Here is a 19,943-nt window from a genome sequence, read left to right as displayed (position 1 = left end):
AGTGTGGAGTGATGAGACACTATCTGGTTGAACTGATGCCTGTTAAAAAAATAATAATTTTTTTTTCAATCAACACATCATAAACAAAGTAGATGAAGTCAACTGTGAGTCCAACTGGAACTGTGTGCTTTGGTAAAATGTTTTTTTTTATTTTTATTTATTTATCTATTCATTTTTTGCAGCAAACAATCTAGGTAGGTGTAGGATGTTACAAACCACAAATATGATGAAAACTGTGTAAGGTGCTTTACTCTACCAGTAAACAGAAAACGGGTCAGAACTTTATCTTTTATGAGGATAGTGGTTCAAAATATATGGCCAAATTACTCAGAAATGGTTTCCCAGCAACCATTTCAGTCTCATATGTGTGCGACCTGAAGAGAGGAGAGTGTGAGAGAATCCAAAGCGAGGTGAAATGTTAAAGAAGATGCAAAAGTAGCCAAAATATATTGATTTTGTTAAAAACAATTATTACTTTACACATTTTTTTTGCCAGTTGTGTATAATTATTCTCAAATAAAGGTGGGCTTTTTCTTATTTTCTCAGAGTGAGATTACACAGCTGCAATAAAGATTTTTTTTTTAACAGATTTTTACTGAGTATTTTGTCTTAATATTTTAGCTAGAATCCAGAGTAGAGGTGACAGGATTAAATAGTGACGGTGAGAGTGGTATATCTCGGAACCAGAAGAACAGGTTCAAATTTGCAAAAACAGAAGAAATGATCCACTTTTGGATTTTGCTTTTTTTTTTATTATTATTGTTATTATTATTATTATTATTTTGACATCTCATAGCAGGCCACAAAAAAAAAAACATACTCATCCAATAAAATGTGTCCCTTTTCTGTTACACACACACACACGCACACACACACACGTACACGCAAACACACACGCACGCAAAAAAGAAAAACAATTAAAACAACAGTATTATAACTCCCCCCCTACTATTGAACCTTTCAGTTTCCCACAACAACCACAAGTCCAGTTACTGCACAGTGATGTTTCCCTTCAATCCCACCGGTTGAGAGGGAAAGAAAAGACAGCAAAACAGAAAGGCGGGCTCCTTCGGATGTGCTGTTCACACACACACACACGCACACACACACACACACACACACACACACACACACACACACACACACACACATGAGCGCGCACCGGCTGACATTTTAGCTACAAAGTACAACAAAATAAATGAGAGCGATATGTAGATATGACACACTTTCTGATTGCAAATTTATAACAAAAAATATCTGTGGGTGAAATGTGACGTTATAGTGACCCCTAGAGTGTGTGTGTTTCTGTGGAGACACACTGAAGATTCTGTACATAACATGGATTTATGTTCCACGTCTCTCTGAAACTGTGTGTGTGTGTGTGTGTGTGTTCATTTGATGCGGGGGGAACACAAGGAGTGATGCTTGACACCATCTCTATGGAGATCAGAGTGAATTTGCTTTTTTTTCCTTTAGCCTGTCATTCACAAAGATGCACCGATCAACCCTCTTCTGGCAAATTTTTTTAAAGTTCCATGACACGTAAAATTGACCAAAATAAATAAATAAATAAATAAAAAAGATAAATGAGCTGCAGATTCTTTGATAGAGGTAGTAATTCTATATGAAACAGAAAACTAAGTAATTACACGATCATCCCAATGAGTGCATCAGATTTATCATATTTTCATGAGTCCCAAACAAGTGTGCATGCCATTGATAGATGCAGTTATAGAGGGAAAATGATACCAGTTTACAGTTTTGATCCATTTAAAACACAGAGAAAATAAAATTCACCTATCTATGTATTTAACTCAAAGTTGGCAGTTGAGGGAAACATCGGCCTATTCCGACCTCTGGCTAATTGATCGGTGCATCTTTATAATTGAAGACTTTACTAAATAAACACTAAATAAACCACTTTTTTCTTCTTATTTATTGTGTTTTTGTTGTTGTTTTTTCAAATTTAGTATAAGACATGTTCCTGATTCACTTTGTATTTTTTTTTTTAGCTTTTCCCCACTTCATTTTAAAAACAAATGTGTTGAAGAGAGTTGAGAATGAGACGATTTTTGGATCTGAAACCGGAGCTTCCTGCAGCACCTACACCAGCAGCCCTGGACACTGACCTGACCTGACCTGACCTGACCTGATATGGTCAGAGATCACAACAGAGAAGATATTCTGGAGGGTTTTTTGAGAAAATCAGGATTTGTATGTTTTGGAAAAAAACAATGAGATAGTTCATTGCACAAAACTGTAGTAAGCAATAAAATCAAGAGACAGTTTAAATAACTCAGTATTCTGGATTATTTGGTGCTTTTGGTGAAATTACAGGATGCTTGTGTCAGTCTGAGTCAAATATTTTTCCATGATAAATATCTTATTTTTGCAACTGTAAACATGCGTAGGGCTTCTACAACATCTGGCAAAAAGTCAGAACAGAAATTACAATTTTTTTATTTTTAATTTATTTATTTTTAGAAATTGTGGTATTTTTTGTAAAAAAAAAAACGGGGTTCACTCATTATTCTGTATTTCTAAAACAAATAGTAACACTAGTCTAATCTTGTGGTTAGAAGAGTGAGTTGTTGTGTACTAATAAGGTTTAGTCACCTTTAAAATGCCTATTTGAGAAACTTTGATGAGGCAGACAGAGTTAAATTAAAATAGTATTTATTTTACCCTGCCCTACATAAAAGCTACAGATCTGTGCACCGAACCTGATTGGTTAATCATCATATTATTTGTATTTCATAGGTAATTTTGAGATGCCACAAAGTACTGACTGTGACTTTTTTTCAATTTGTTTTATGCCGACATTTTTATTTTTCTCATTGGGCTGAAAATGTGATATTCTACTATTCTCTAAGATTCTCTAATGATTCCAATTTTTTAAATTTAATTTAATTTTTTTTTTTTTTTTGCCAGGAGTTGTATGCTCTTTCATATCTTATTTTGAAAGGTACTTAGAAAGATTCCAAGATGGTGGATTATATGTGAGGTGCTGGAGCGCGTCATAACTGCATGTTGTTCTATTACAGAAGCTGATTTGCTTGTTTGAAAAATACAGGACTAAAGAGTTTTCCAGATCTGTACATGAGGATCGGCATCATAACTGGTTGGGACCTCTTTGTCAAAAAGTGACACTTCCGTCTCTAGCTACACTGCAAAAGCACAAAATCCTACCAAACATTTTTGGTCTAGTTTAACTGACGATTAACTTTTCATAAAGACATTGGAGATTGTTTTAATCAATAATTTCTTAATATTAATGGAAAAAGCGGAAAATTATTTCACTAATATGGGAAAATGTCTTGTTATGAGTGAAATAATCTCCCAGGGGAACTACTGTTTTTCTTTTTTTAAAATAAAAATTAAGGAATTATTTACCTCAGACAAGCTCCTATTTCCTGCTGGAAAGTTACTTATAACTTAGTTTTGTCTTATTTCAAGTCTACTCAGATATTTGCACTATAACTACACTAAAAGTACTTGGTAAGATTTTGTGTTTTTACAGTGTAGAACGAAACAAGGTGATAACGAATGCGTTTTGAGTTTGAAAACCAGCCAAGAGATCCAAGACAAAGTGACGCACAAATCAAGAGTGTCAGTAATTGGACACAGATACTAAATGTATATTAAATGTATAAACTAAATGTATATTAATTAATGGATTCTCATGCAGAAAACGGGGTTTCTCTGACCAAACCAAAAGGCTGATTAGTGTGGGTAGCTGCAGCAAACAACTCTCCCTCCACAGGCACCATTCAGTTCATCGTGACCACTTTGACCATTAGCCTTTTGCACATGTACAAGAAGAAGGAGAAGGAGAAGAAGAAGAAGTCTCCAGAAGTAGAACTATACAGCAAAGTGCATGGAAGGAAGAGTACAAAAATACCTCTGAATTTATTTCTGCAGCAACAAATGTAGTCGCTTTTATTTTTTATTTTTTTGTTGTTTCTTTATCTTTTCTTCGGATTTCCGATCGAAAAAACGGTGAAAAGTCAAGTGAGACCAAGATATTGGTAAATAAACAAAATACAATGTCATACTCGTTTACCTATAGGCAAGATACATAACTCTTAGAAAGGTGAAGACATCCTCAGATATATAGTTTGACCCCCGCCCTCCCTCACCCCGGCCTCCTCCCGCTGCGCCGCGGCGATCCTCTGTCAGAGCAGAAGAGGACCACATTTAAACAAATATTGAAAATATACAGAAAATATGGAAATATATTATATATAGATACATTTAGAGTAAGGAAGTAATGTTCAGGGCAGTTTGACCGTGTTCGCATCTCCTCCCACCCCCATGTTCTCCTGCTTGAGTCGTGATTCGTCCGGCGGTGTGAGCTGTCGCTGTCGTTTCTTGTTCCTCTTCCTGGTTGCGGAATTTCTGACAGAACTCCTTTTAGGAAAGGATGCAAATAAAATAAATACTATGAATCCACCCCTCTTTCACTCCACATCGTATTTTCCCTTTCAACTGTAATGTCATTATTATTATTATTATTATTATTTTTTTCAAATCAGAAAATAGTTTTTTAATTCCTCTATGTTGACTGGGTCTCTTGTTTTTGTTGCATTAGTTTTTGCATTTTTATCCTCAAAATATGTTTCTTTTAAAAAGTCATTTTTGTCCCGTTTTGAGAAAAATATAGACCTCTGATTGACTCTGCTCTCTCCAGGTTAATAGCAGAATGCAGGATCTCCTCCGCAACCCTTCGGGGGCATGCTGGGAAATAAAACCCAGATGCAAGCTGCAGTTCGGGCCTGTTGAGGGCAGAATGCGCGCCTCCGAGGTTTCTTTAGGAAAGGGTGGAGAAGGAGAGAGCAGACGACATATCTTAGAAAAAAAAACGTTCTTAGCATTAAGATTGACCCAATTTCCACTCTTTGCTTTTCTTCGTCGGGAGTATCAATCTGTTCAGAAGCCTTCTATATGACAGTAGGCTTCTAGACTGGAGAAGAGGATGTAGAGGAACCAGAGGCTGAAAAAGATGGCCGACGTGGCCAGTCTGTGTCCTCGCGGGCCGCCCAGTTCCCCTCCGATGTGGGCTCGGCGCCGGTAGAGCAGCACCGACACGGCCAGGAAGGCGAAGATGGTGAAGAGGGTGACGGAGAAGGCCAGCGAGCCGGCCTCCACCACAAACGGCTTCCCTTTCATGTGCCAGTAAATGGCGGCCACGGACCAGGCCATGCCGATGCCCAGGAAGACGTTAACGGCGTTGCTGCCGGTCACGTTCCCTATGGAAGCGTCCGCGTAGGTGTCCTGGACGGCGGCTACCTTACTGGCAAAGGTATCTGCAGAAAGAAGACATTCTGTTTTAAAGTCAGCCTTGTTTAGGGAAGCCATTGATATGTGTTTTTTTTTTTTATTATTATTTTATTTTTACTCTGGTGGCCTTTATTTACAGTAATGCGACAGAGAAAAGGAGGGAAATGCATGCGGCAAAAGAACCGAAGACGGAAGTCGAGCTCGGGACAGCCACGTTTAGGTCTGTAGCCTCTATGTCTTGCCGCCCTCTCTAACCGCGGTGCCCCCTCTGACGTCGTTCTTTTTTGTTGCATTTATTCATTAGACCAACGCAAGGGTCTTTCGAAAGTGTTGCTTTTGGAGTTTTCCATATTTTATGACATCGTAGCCCAGAGTTTCCCCCAGAAAACTAGCTAAGCCCGGTGGTGTGAATGCCAGGGAAGTCCAGCAGTTGCTCCGCTGTGTTTTTGTGTTATTTTTTTCTTTTAAGAATTAATAGGAAGGTTTGAAAATAAAGCATCAACAACAAGGAAAATATAGTGGTACATTAAATAAAACTAGCATTTCTCTAGGTTTTGTATATAAAACCACATGCCATTATCTTTTTTTTTAAATTGATAATTGTCTGCTAAAGATTACTGATATTTTGTTATATAAACCTAGCTCAGCCTGCCTTTGCTGTCACTGTTTGCTTATGTATTAAAATAAATAAACAAACAACGCTTAGCCTGGTGGGGGGTCAAGTAAAGAATGCTGGCCTGCCAGGCTCATAATATACTGGGAGACTGATATAGATACTGAAATAAACTACTAACTATTAGCAACATGATGCTTTAGGGACAGAGAAGCTGGTTAAAGTTGAGGAGAAAGTTGACGTCCTGCAGTATCCTGCAACTTCGAGGTGTGCCTCTGTCAACATGACTGAATTACGTAAAACAGTGTCTACAAAGAGTGTTCAACCTCTTGGAAGTAATTGCTTTTATAAATCAATCATGATCATCAAAATTTTGATTAAAAAAAATAACACCCCCCAAAATTATAAAACATTCCTTTTATTGTCAAAGGGGAAACTTATTCTACAATATAAAGAAATGTGCTCACGAAATATCCAACAAGCTCTGATCCAGAAGAAAAAGCTGTATAAAAGTTTAAACACCTCCACCCAGAACGAGGTAAATGTATACATCTCAGCTGAAACCTGTGGGATGTAACTTGGTGCCCGGTTTTATCAGAGCTCCGTAGAAACAAGCAGAACCTGAAACATCTGATTGCCAGAGAATCCATTGATAAGAGACTCGGGTAGATTGATGAAGCAGAGTTTCTGCCATAATCAGGAGTTACAAAATGGCCAATCAGTGACGATGCGGCTGTTTCCTCTGAAATAGTGGCTCAGACGAGTTTTAAATCGACCAATCAAGTTCTAAATAAACAGATGAGCGAGTAATTTGGGCTTTCTTTGGCTGCGAGGATGTGGCAGGCGTTGATGAAAACTGAATGTGGCCCGAGGGCAAAAATTCGGTATGCATTCTTTGGTCGGTCAAGGAAGCGTTGTTCGGAGTGCAGAATTCTGTCTGATTGGAAGGGCTAAGGAAAAGAATGGATTTTCCAAAAGCAGAAGAGCATATTAAATTGCAGTTGGAGGAAAATTATGTAAGACATCTCACAGTGAACTCATTTACTGTCCAACAAGAAGCCTGAGAGTCTCCAGAGATTTTAGCTTGATAACTTTTTAAAGCTCAGACTATCAAAAAGGTTCAACAAAGTAGCACTGACAAAGTCATTGAAAAGGAATCTCAAGAAATAATGTTTTACTTCTGCAGACATTAGCTGCATTAATCTCCTTCACTCAGGCCTACACTTCATATTACTCTTAGTGGTTTTTATTTTCATTTTTTCATCTTTCCACAAAAGGGAAAGTACACCCAGAAAAGATTAGATGGAAAAGTTCGATATTAATGTCCCAACCCCTTGTCAGTATGTGAATTAAAGCTACTAGCCAGACTTTTGTGTAAAATCAATCAAATTCACTTTAGGTGTAATTTATCACAGAATGTCCTGGTCAGCTTTTTTTCCCCATACATTGTTTTAGTTGGTGTTTTAAATGTTTTTTTAAACCAAGTTGCATTCTACCCTCCCAAGAACAAGCTTTGTCTCTGGTGGCATTGCATAAGGCAACAAACCTCTTTTGAGTGAATTAACTTGAATTTTTCTTCTTTTCTCCTTTTGATTTACACAATTTTAGTCCAATTTCTTTACAAAAGGGTTTTCTTGGACTCAGTTCTGCTTCAGCAAAAAATATTTGAGATGCATGAGTCAACATTAATATGGAACATGCTCCTAAACGCATCAGGAGAGCCACTAGCCACGTCTATGTGCATTTTGAAGTATTGCATTAGAAAAGGTTGATGGTAATGGCGAAATTCAAAAATGCCTTCCTCAATTTCACAAAATGTTTTTAGACTCGCTTGAGAAAGTTTTTGGCTTTTCCGAAGGAGTTAACGGCCAACAGGGGAGTTGGAAGCGAGTTAGCAGAACTAGTTCTTACGTAGCGAAGCTTCCCATCCACTGGTGGGTCTGTTCCTTACCAGAGGCATGAAGCTGAAAAATTTCAAAAGTCCAAACCTCCAGTTCAAAGTGGACAACTCTCCCACGTTTTTCTGAGACGTGTGCTCCATGGTTGTTTGCAACCGCTACATCTTGTTTATTACATCTATGCCTAACGTCAACATCTGACAAATTTTGCTTTGCGTAGCCTGGTTGATTTGCTCCAGACGTTCTAAATTTGCATTTTCCTATTTTCTTCTTTTGTTGTGACATTTCAAAAGTTTGCTAAAAATGTTCATGACATTTAGTTGGAAACACGGAGGCATGCTGATCGAGCGTGGAGGCCATCTACGGCAAAAGCAAATGGACATGCTATTCAGTTGGATGACTCTTACTTTGTTTTTCTTAAATCTCATTTCCTAAGAATTTTTCTTTTTTAACTAGCTGTAAACCGTAACAAACTTTATAGAAATAAACTTTTCAACTTTCTAAATCAACTTAATGCTTACTTGTAAATTTGTTGGCGAAACAAAACACACGCTTTAAAACTAATTTAAAACTAGCATCTGGCGTCGGACGTCATTCCCTGTACAAAACTCTGAATTCAAAGGAAAACACAAATACACCAACAGATCTATTAGTTATTGCAGGGATATGACGTCTAATATCTCTCCTTACCATTTAACCAGGTAAACTGAAGTTTAAATACATTTTTGGTTTATTCCTTCCTCGTATTAAAGCTGACTGAATGACCTTTAATTAAAGAAAACACCTGATGCATTGGTTTAGGGGGAAAAAAAATCTTCCTGTTGAGGTCAAATATCAGTTTGGAGAATGTGAGAAAATGAACTAAGGACAGAAATAAACTACTTATGAACACCATGGCTTTACAAACCCGAGGACGGGTTTATAAATCAGACCCGGTGAAGTATTGAAAATGATGCGTCCTTATCAAAGACGGCCTCCCATCCCCCCCTGCTGTTCCTGGACTCACCTGGGACGGACGTGCCGAGAGCGACAAACACCACCGCCGTGACCGAGTCCTTGAGGCCGATGGTGCAGCCGAAGTGGGAGGCCAGGTCGCCGATGACGGCCGTGAGCAGGCCGATGATGGCGATGGACACGATGAAGCACGCCCAGCCGTTCAGGTAGTCCGTGGGGGGGACGCACGCAAACAGAACCTTCCAGAAGACGGTGAGGAAGTGCATGACGTAGTCGAAGCAGGACGGAAGGCGCTCCTCGCCCGTGTCCTCCTCGTCCTCATCTCCTGGGCAGAAGTGGGGTTGAGCGAGGGGACGAGGGGGAAACGAAGGACGGATTGATAGCATTGAAAAGAGCACAGGCAGAGATGTAGGGAGATGAGAATGGAATGCGACGAAGCAGAAAGTTTTGAGAAAGAGAGCAGAGGAGGGGATTTGGAGGAAACGGAGGAAATAAAGGGCGTGACAGAGAGAAGGAAAGAGGGAGAACAACAATCACTTAAAATGGCATGTTCACTTATTTCCCAGCAGGAAACATCTCTTTGACTTCAGCCGGAGGTTATTATTATGCAAATCTGACTCCAAATGTGTGATAAATACTCGTCAGTGCCAGAGGCCTCAAAGGACAAGCTGCTTTGCATGGCAATTAAGAAATGAGATGAAGTTTGGTGACAACTGCAAAAAAATGATTGAGCACTTTACTTGTTTCTTTTTTTATTAATACTTATTTAAATGAGTGTGACTTTTACTAACTTGCATAGGGCTTTAAAGTTTAGGTTAAACTCCTGCTCTGTCACATTTGTCATATTACAACCACAAACGATGTATTTTACTTAGACTTCTCGTTTTACGTTTGACATGCATATTTGTATTCACCCTCTTTGCTCTTAAATGCAGGGCAGCCATCTGTCTTTATTAATGACTCAAGTCCACATGTGTGTAGTTTGAAGTGTAAATCCAGATGTTCTGTCAAGGCATCAGACGTAGGGCTGGGCCTTCTGGGTTGTAAATAAAATCTTGGATATTTTTCTTACCGAATCCAATTATCGATCTTAATCGATTTTTTTTTTTCTTAAAAAGAAATTAAAAATGACAGAAAATATCTAAAAAATACTGGCTTAAATGATCTCTTCACAACCAGATCTATGGAAGATGAGGAATTTGTTCCCATTTCAACAAGCTTTGAATCTCATAACAGGAAATTTTTCTCAGTTTAAGAAGAAACATTTTCGTTATTAAGAGATATGAAACCTCCCTCGTTATAAGGAGAAACTTTCACTTTTAAATTCAATCTCTGGATAAACAGGCAGGTATGAATATTCCCTGAAAACATCAAACTGCTACAAAACACAGTTAAACAAAGCTTTTGCTCAGAGGGGCTCTATATAAATGCAGACCACACTTCTCTATGAATACATTTTAAAAAATGTTGAAAACCATGTGTTACCACAAGCACTTTGTTTTGGTTTGTCACACAAATCCCCAGTAAAATGCATAAAGTTTCCGGTTGTGCTTTCAAAATGTAAAAAAAAGTTCCAGAACTGTGAACAGTTTTGCAAAACAGTTTTTAAAACCAACAAGTTTTGGATTGGTAAAGTGGAAATAAACATGGAGAACTACTGAGCAAACAAGGCAAGAAGCTTATCGGGTCTGTAAGTGTGACTTTTCTGACTCTGGCTGTAGAAAATTCACTTAACGATATCAAATCTAATAAACTCGATTGGATTAACACGCTGCAGGTTGTTGTGTTCTGCAAGACGAACCAGGCACCACAGTCCGGATGACCTGAGCAGGACTCTTCCACGCTGCAGAGCTCCTCTGTGCTCCAGCAGCTGGCAGGACATTAAGCGGACAAGCAAGAGGCCTGCACTGTCATGATTCCAACTGTCAGGCCGCGTGAGCCGCATGCATTTTTCAGCCCACGACGGATCATCAAATAGTAAAGATGCGCTCTCGATTAAATATTTCAGCACCACAGCGACAAAACTTGAGGCCTTCACTGGCTCTCGCTGGACGGCGGCTGAAGTTAATGTTGCTGGACGTGAGTTGTGCTGTGCCTCTTGTGGATGTTACTCTTTTTTTGTAAGATTTAAAAGATGTCGGGTTAGCAATGACTTGACTATTTTAATAAAGAGTACAGCCACCTGTATTAGGATGACTGTAGCTTAAAGTTATGCAGAAATAAAATTACACTAACATTCGACAAGTTGAATTTTATTCAATAACATCAGAGATTGTTTTTTTCTTATTTGTAAAAAATAAAAAACTCTAGCACACGAGTTGTGCTCTGCTTTTGTGCAGATTTATCTCAGTCAGATTAGGTAGTAACTAGTTACATTTACTGTTACATTTACTTGAGTAACAATTTGGGGAAAAAAATTACTTTTCGAAGTATTTTTGCTATGCTTTACTTGAGTTACACTTACTTTTTACTCTTACTTGGGTCAATTATTATTTTTGCTAGTATACTGTCGTGACATTCACTGTGAGTCAGAATTATTCCAAGTGAAGCCATAATGCCCTCTTCTGATCACAATAAAATACATTAAAGTTTGTTGTAACAAAACAGGATGTGAAAAGTTGAAGAGGAGTGAATACTTTTCAGTGGAACTGCACAAGAATGACAAAATCACTATTTTAGAGAAAAAGGCTGACCCAAAATATCATTGTATTTCATACCTAAACATAAAAAAACAAGTTTACCAGATGAGTTTAGATTATATAGACCCTATTCTTTCACCAGAACACCCCAAGTCTCACACATGAGCAGATGAACAGATTTTAGTCCAGCAGACACAGGAGAACAGAAAGCATTACCTGCACTGACAGTAATGGCCTCCATGAACTGCTCTCTCCAGGAGTTCGTTCCCACCACCAGAGCCAGGTTGGTCTTCTTGATCAGCTTGTCCACTGTGCTCTAGATGTCAACACAGACCACTTTTATTTCTCCCATCAACATCATCATGCTGCTTTCACAGAGAGAAGTACACCCGATTCACCACACGGTGGCAGCACCGTCCAATTTCAGGCAACGAAAAGCTCCTCTGAGAAAACAGAAACATATCGGCTGCGACTTTACTCACCTTGAACTCGTACGACTCTTCGATAATGACCTCCAGCCGCGGGTGCTCCCCCAGCACCGGCTTTCCCATCTCGGCGATCCGCTTGGCTTCCTCCTCGTCAGACGTAAGCTTCCTGTCTGGTACATCTGGATGGACAGAAGCAGCATGGATGAAATAAGTAGAAAAATCTCATTGAGAAAAGCTCAACTTTTACTCCCTCAACATATTATGTACATCAAAACTCTAGGACCGTAAAATGTGAATTATCTTGGAAACAAAAAAGAAGTGTGGAATGAGACTTCTGTTTCTGTTTAATCTCCGGTTCTTTTCCAGAAGTTCTTTAATTTAATCTGGAAATACTTCAGCCTTCATTTTTCTTTCTTCTGTCTATTCAAGATATCCCTTTTTAGATGTTCCTACAATCTAATTAGAATATAGCCAAACATTTAATCAATTTGCCAACAGCTGATTGCTTAATGAAAGGGAACTACTGAGAAGCTACTTTAATTTGATTATATTTATCATTTTCTATGTATGTATGGAGTGTTTAAGTAGTTGATTTCAAATTCTGAAACATACTTTAATTAAAAAGCTACTTGAATTTTGTTCTAAGTGGGGCTGTGTGGAGTGTTATAAAAGAGTCATTATCTTACCTGTCTTAAACATATATGTTTAAGACATATCCTCATAGAGGATTAAGCTAACGTTTTATAAAAGGAAAGCCCATCCAGGGGCAAATTTCCTTCTAAACACTAACTAGGAACTTTCCTACCAGTTGTACCACAAAATACATAAGATATTTTAGCTAGAGATGTGCTGATTGTAGTTTTGAGACTGATTTTTATAAATGGTTTACCTACCGATACCAGTTAAGGCTAATCCTGATTTCTCGTATAGAGCTCTAACAAATAAATAAATTTAAACAATTGATCTCGCCTTCCCCCTGTGATCGGTCATTTTTGGTCAGGAAAAGAGGCAATCTATGTGTTAGACATTAGTGTTAATGTTTAAAGCAAAAAAAAAAAAAAGGTTATAGAGCACAATAAATATCTTTTGAAAAACAAAGTCAGCATAGGAGAGACAACAGTTCATGTTGAATTAAGCTGATAGATTTAGTCTGACTTAAAAGTAATTTTCTATGGCAAAAAAAGTGACTCTTCAGTAAGTCCAGCCCTCGGTTACCGTTTTCCACAATGTGAATTTCTTTCTGATTCTTAAAACAGAGATTCTCAGATTACTTATCATTGTTAGCAAACGCACACTTCACACCCAGTTAGCTTCAGTGACCGACGTAACACAAGTGTGATTAAAAACAGTGGAAGCAGAAAAGAAGCCATCTCTGATTGCTTCAGTGGTTATGGTTAAAACCATGCTAAACTCCATCTTTGGTTACAGTAGAAACAAAGTCCTACCTGCTCACCAGACCCATTGTCCATAAACATTTGGAGTCTACCCTGGTATTTAATCAGTAAACTGCTCAGAAACGTACTCGTTCCGGAAAAGGTTCCTGCATTTAAGTCCCACAGATACTGATATAACTAAATTATAAAGCTTGTTCATTTTTAATAACAGAGCAGCTAACGCAGGCTGCATGAGGAATGACTAAGCCCTGTTGATTTAAGACATCCAGACTACTTTGACGGCCACCCGCCGACTGTCAACACACGTTAAAGATTAGTTTAAATTTGCTCATTTTCACCGCTTGGGGAGTTTCTACATCTGCCTATCACATATCCGACGCGGCCCAACTGTGAACAGAGGCTCCGAGAAGCTTTTGAAACGCACACAATAAAGAGCTCCGCAACATCAATCCTGTGCTGTCGGACTCCATCAACAAGGAGTGGCTTACGGATCCGAACGCCTCTCATCCCTTCGTCTCTCTCCCCCCGCCGACTGAGCCACCTGGCGCGGGGAACTTGTCATCTTTTTATACGAGCCCCGAGTCCCAGCCTGCTGCTCTTTGCTGACAACACGCTTACCATTAAATATTAACACCACCATTAAAGATCACAGCCGGCCCTCTACTGATAGGAGGGCGTATCTGAGAGAGAGCGCACACAGAGGCATGCATAAAAATGTCGAAGCTCCTTAGCACACGCACGCACTTTCAAGCAAAAGTCAATTCCACACCCAAAAGACGGTGTGTGCCGTCACCCTCACGGGATATCTCTCGCTTGTCCTAAAAATTTGATTATGCAGCCGTCCCCTCGCTCTGAGCTGCGCTGCTACATGACAAGGAGAAGGAATTTAATAATAATGCAATCAAACGTAGGTAATTAAATTTCTAATAGCAAAAAATGCTGATTTTAAAAAAAAAAAAAATTATCTCGCTGGTTATCAAGTGTTGACTTGGCAGGATAACATGGATTTCAAATTAGGCCCAAATCCAGTGTTGGCTTATTGATACTGTTTATAAAAGGGGTGTGATTGATTTGTAACATAAAAAGCAGCAAAAAGGCTGTATTCAAAACTGATTTGGTTGCAGCTTATTTATGTTGAACACTGCAAAACCACAAAATCTTACCAAGAAATTTTGCTCTTGTTTCTAGTGCAAATATCTACTCTTGAAATAAAACTAAATGAATGAAAAACTAACTTCTCAGCAGATAGAGGCATTTGTTTTAAGTCAGTAATTCCATAATATTGATGAGAAAGTGCTAGCTCCACTGGCAGATTATTTCACTCATAACATGGCAAAAATATCTTGTTGTAAGTTAGATAATCTGCCAATGTAACAAGAATGCTTTCATCAAAATTAAGGAATCACTGACTCAAAACAAACTCCTATATCTTGTTGGAAAACTACTTAGATGTTCATTTGGTCTTATTTCAAGTGTAGATATTTGCACTAGAAACAAGACCAAAATTACTTGGTAAGATTTTGTGGTTTTGCAGTGAACCTTTTAAATTTTTAACACAGAAACATCAAGTAAAATTAGCAGTGGCATGCAGTTCGCATTTTGATGGGAAGGTGCTCAGGTATTAAGAAAGGGCAGCTTGTGTGGCCTGTCTTAGTAGTATGAGATTAATTGCAGGTCACACACTACACTGTAAAAAAAAATAAAGATTTCAGAAGGGCTCCTTTTGTTCAGAGGAAAAATGGGCAGGTCCTTTAGCTCTACCTAGTGTCTTATCTCTGTACGACCCTGAGAAGTAGTAATTTCAAACCATTTAGGCACAACCCACACATCACAGGAAGCAGGTTATTGAGGATGCAGACAGAGGAGGGATGGTAACTTACCATCAGCTAACAACAGGGCTGTGGAAGAGAGAGAGAGGGAATGAGGAGGAATGGCAAAGTTGAGACCAATGGGAATGCAGCCAACAGAGCAAGAAACTAAAAGAGAGTAGAATCGCAGTTGCTATTAATTGGTCTAAACTGACCATTGGTTTGAGTGTAATAGTCTGGTGACCTGTGCAGGTTGTTCCCCACTCAATGACCAATGGAGGTAGATATAACACTTCATCCACCAATCCCACGTTTATGGATGCATAGATAAACTGCTGTTATGGCCGATAACTGATATTTACCAATGTTATATGTATTTTCCTGCACTTGGACACAGTGTCTGAAGCAACTGCACCTCCTACATTGTTGCTCTGCTTCAGTTAAGCACCCTGTTCTGCATCACTATCACTGTGATACGACAGAACCACATAATCAAACCTATCCTCTTCCCTTTCTCTGCAAACAGAAACAAGATGGAAACAAATGTCGGTTCTTCTTATTGTTTTTTTTTAAATAAAATTACACATTAGAAAATGTATGGATTTCCTACAATTTAAAGGTGATGTTTAAAGCTAGAAACGACATGCTTCCAATGAAAATTCAAAATGTAGACTAGAGAGAGGGAAGGTGAGAAGGAAAGGTGATTTAATGCAACCATGTGTTTGCGGTGCTCTTAAAAGTGTGTGCAAATCAGTTTGTGGAGTGATTTTTGTAAATTACAATTCAAGAGAAAATGCGAGTACATAAATAATGTTTATAAAAATACCATGCAGCCCCAATGTTATTGAAATGGAAGGTTGCACATCAGTGTCTCCCATTGTTCTAAAGCCTCAACTCAACATGTAAATTCGCCTTTGATAAAACTAATCCCTGAATGCACTCTGTCATCCAGGGATATTTTGCCACTGGGCCACACACGTTTAATTTCACTGGAGCATTAGGTTGTGATAAGCGGAGGCACTTTTGTTGTTCTGTAATTAGTCAACAGGGGAAGTGATTTTCTGTAAACATCCCTTTTCTGACCCGATATCTTTGAAAATATAAAGTGTACTGATGTTGGCATCTCTGTTAAACATTAAGAATGTCTCTTGTTTGTTCATTCATCTGTTGGGACTCCACAAATGATCCCACATGATCGTCGGCAGAGGATAAATCATGATTAAAAAAATAAGAAAGCTCTTTGAAAATTTGACCTAGAAAGATGTTTACAGTGCCTGGCAAAAGTATTCACACCACCAACAGTGCGTTTTATTAGGGGGGTTTACTTGACAAACCAACAAAAAATCTTTTATATTTAAGTGGAAGGAATAAGATGCATGATTTACTTTTTGATGGATGAAAATCTGAAAAGTGTGGCATGCATCTTTGATGAGGCATTTTAAAAACCAAAGCGGTTTACCATTCTCAAAAACTGACCGACTCCTTGCTCAAGCCTCTTTCAGACAGTAATCGACCAGTTTATCGCACAGACCCTCAGTTTGTCATCATTATTAGGTAAGCACAATAACTGCTGTGGGCGACTGGCTTCATTATCATCAGCGCTAACAGAGCTGGGCGATCTAAAGATGAATGTGGCAGAAACACCAGCTGAGTTTAGTCAGAGAACCTCCAAAACTAAACTCAAACCAAACCATCCTAGTTATAACTAAGTCATAACTTAGTTATAACTCAAGTTGGCATCAGAGGAATGAAGGGACGGATGTTTATTTTATATGAGTGGTGCGACATATACTGTGTGAAGTCTGTCATTGAACTGTATTGAGACAAAAGAGAAAGGAACCAATTCAGCTTCGTGTAAAACGCCAAGCTTATCAAGAAGTATTTCCTTTCAAACACAATATGTGCTTTAAGAGAGATGTCTGCTGTAAAGTAATACACGCAATTCAGTCTAATTAAATTTTAAATGGGTTTTAATTCACTGGCAGCATAAGGACAGTGTAGCAGTTTGGCAGGCATGTTGGGTTTATGGGCCTCAGTATGTTTTTATTCTTCTAGTGATCGTAAAAAGACTGACTTGTTGAAATAAAAAGTAATAAAGGGCTTTGGAATAATTTATAGTTCATTCCTGCATGCAACCATTTTGTCCCTATCCTCGTACTTCAATGTATATCATTGATATTATCAGGTGAAATCGCCTGCAAGCGTGTGTGTAGGACTCACTTTACTGTGGGTAATGGCATCTAAAAATTTGATTCTTAGAAGTCCGATGTTCTCTTCCTGATATTTTGACTCATCTCTTTGAATTTTTTATGATGTCAGATAAGGAAGCAGTACGTTTGCCTCAAAGTACGCTACAGCCGACCTCAGCTGCTGTGAATTAAGCTCTCAAAAGCCTACAAAGCCCAATATCTGGGCTTTCTCTAACTGTATTAACGCATATCAGTTTTTATGTCAAACTTTGATTATGAAAACAAAGACAACACCTCTCTCTTCACTCTGGCATTTAACAAATAGAATAATTTTAACAGTCATAAAAAAACTAAAATTGATTTTTTTTTCCTGATTCAATGCCAAAAAAATATCTGGTCTGAGCTGAAAAATGTAATTTTATTGTTTTATCTTTCGATCATGTCATTGTGCCCTGGATTTGGATTAATTGTGGTTCAGTTCCTTGTTATTTTAAATATTCATAAGGATTTTTTTTAACATGTATCTGAGTTTCTTTAACATGAAAAGTAACAAAAAAAAACAAAAAAAAAAACGTTCCAAGTAAACCATCATATGTAATTGCACTTCATGACAGAAATTCTCGAAATACTCAAATGCCATCAAAAGTCGCTTGAAATCAGAATTTCTATGCCAAAGAGAGAACGACATGAAGGACTGCCTTGTTTGATCACAGTTTTTCATTTTCATGCACACTACTTCATGAGAACATTCAACAATTACTGAGGAAATTAAATACTCAACACATTTGGGATATTTGCAAGACTGTTTTTCATTCATTAAACACTGTGATATGACTAATACGATTGCATCATATAGTTATTAATTTTTTTTGTTGGCTCTCCAAGTAACTGCAAACAAGTGGTGTTAGTGCAGAATACATAAATCATCAAGCATGAGGAATGCTGAGGTGCCTTGTGGGCTTTACTGTAAGCTGAAATTCTGCCGAGGGCATCCTAATACCTTGGGCCAGCTCTGCAGAGCAGGTATAAAAATGAAAACCTCATCTTGGCCGGTATGAATTGAGCCATGGTCAACCTGAAACATTCTTCAGAAAAGTGCTTTTTTTTTGTACCTAAAGACACGGGGTATGAAACGGCCGATGAAGATACGAAAGGGGGCAAAGTGCTGACCCATACTCAGGGAGAACATGCAAACACCAGGATTCAAAGAAGTTTATAGCAGATATGTAGATGTATACAGACATATGACTGACTTGCCTCAGATCATGTAGGCAGTAGCTGCATTTCCATTACAAATGTGCGCAAAATGTTGATAACTCACTAATGTGGGGGAAAAAAACAACCAATTTCACAATTTGTGGTGTTTCTAACCAATAAGAAACTCAATTAAAATCACACGTAAATGTTTGTTCACACAGTAAACCAATAAAACATGCCTCCTCTTCCTCCTCCTATCACTTCCAGTTGTCTTCGCCATCTCTCCCGCCAGTGATAACACCGGATTTGTGATCACATGACACGTGCCATACGAATTGTGTTTCTGTTGCAGTTATGAGAAATACAGTACATTTGATAGAGCCAAAAAAAACAAAAAAACAAAACACCTCATCCTAGAGAAAAAAAACGTCAGTTCTTGAAATTGCTGTGTCTTGATTAAGCAAAATTATTTACGTAATTCCAATTTGTGCGATCTTATTTTCAGTGGAAACGTAACTCGTGCTATACTATATGAAGAGAAGGTGGTTTAGAGCGTCTACCAGCTGCACTCACAATCAGTCCAGTGCTGTTAGTCTGCCAGTAATTTTACAGCTGGAAGGGAAAAACAACCACCTGAAGGATGTAATTAGCGGGTTGGAGGACTCCGTGTTTGTTGGCGTTACACTTAAGTGTCATCATCTCACATCTGGGCTCTGAGTCCTGGAATCGATACAGCGCCGATCTGTGCTCAGCTCATTAGGACTGAATCATCATTTGTCTTATCAAGGCTGTTCTGACTAGGACGGAGACGGACCTGGGCCCGGGGGACGGGTTTGAATATAAGAGTCAGTGGTGACGTCCGTTTACTTGTAAATTCAGAAATCTTAACAGCTTGATGCCACTGAGCACTTTGTGTATGCATAATTTATACTTTAAAGAGCAGTACCTGTGTTTAACATTTTATTTTTCATACGAAAAGTATTTTTTGAAAAAATACAAAAAGAAATAAATAAAACCACTTTTTAAAGGAACATAATCATTGAAAAAAACTGAGGAAAAAAAATTCGGTTAATGGATCAGAGTAAAGAAAAGTTAGAAGCAGCACTAGGTGTTTGAACCTATAGTAGTAGACAACGTGTGCCTCAGATTTAAAGTGCTGTGCTGTAGCTGTTTGGATACTAAAGGGGAAACCACAATATCTAGCCTCATGGTGGCACTGGAGTAACTGGGAACTACTAAGTTTTCATCTTTTATCTCACTGGTAACACCATCTCAGAGAAACGTGTGAAGGAAACAAAAGGAAGGCGCAGGTAGAAAGTCAGAGGATTCATGTGAGGAGGGATGAAAGGACGGGAAGAGATGAGATATCTTTGTTTTTTCAGATCCAGTCATGCTGGGGACGTGTTATCAGTCTTCGTTAGTGAAGCTGCTGCATTTATGAAAGTACTTAGAGACATAATGTAGCCCTACATCAGCACATTGCAAAAATAGGCAGACATGCAAATTGAGACCGAAAAAAAGAAAAAAAAAAAAAAAAAAAAAA

The 19,943-nt window shown here is 38.4% G+C and overlaps 1 protein-coding gene across 2 annotated transcripts in view; it reads right to left on the bottom strand.

Annotated features, from left to right (window-relative positions):
- Positions 1–3,960: 3,960 nt before the first annotated feature.
- Positions 3,961–19,943, bottom strand: part of slc8a3 (solute carrier family 8 member 3) — a 131,914-nt gene continuing 115,931 nt past the window's right edge. The window contains exons 4-8 of one of the 2 annotated variants that reach the window (XM_007561885.2): positions 15,087–15,104; positions 11,867–11,991; positions 11,601–11,700; positions 8,798–9,067; positions 3,961–5,306 (exon numbers count right to left, since the gene is read on the bottom strand). In XM_007561885.2, the coding sequence (XP_007561947.1) occupies positions 4,930–5,306; positions 8,798–9,067; positions 11,601–11,700; positions 11,867–11,991; positions 15,087–15,104 (890 nt within the window). In that variant the 3' untranslated portion in view covers positions 3,961–4,929. The remainder of the gene's footprint in view (positions 5,307–8,797; positions 9,068–11,600; positions 11,701–11,866; positions 11,992–15,086; positions 15,105–19,943) is intronic. The other variant, XM_007561887.2, reaches the window with a different exon arrangement.

The sequence above is a fragment of the Poecilia formosa genome, unplaced genomic scaffold (genome assembly GCF_000485575.1).
Source record: "Poecilia formosa unplaced genomic scaffold, Poecilia_formosa-5.1.2 Scaffold131, whole genome shotgun sequence".
In the NCBI taxonomy this organism is placed as follows: Eukaryota; Metazoa; Chordata; class Actinopteri; order Cyprinodontiformes; family Poeciliidae; genus Poecilia; species Poecilia formosa.
This window is presented reverse-complemented; position numbering and strand designations above follow the sequence as displayed.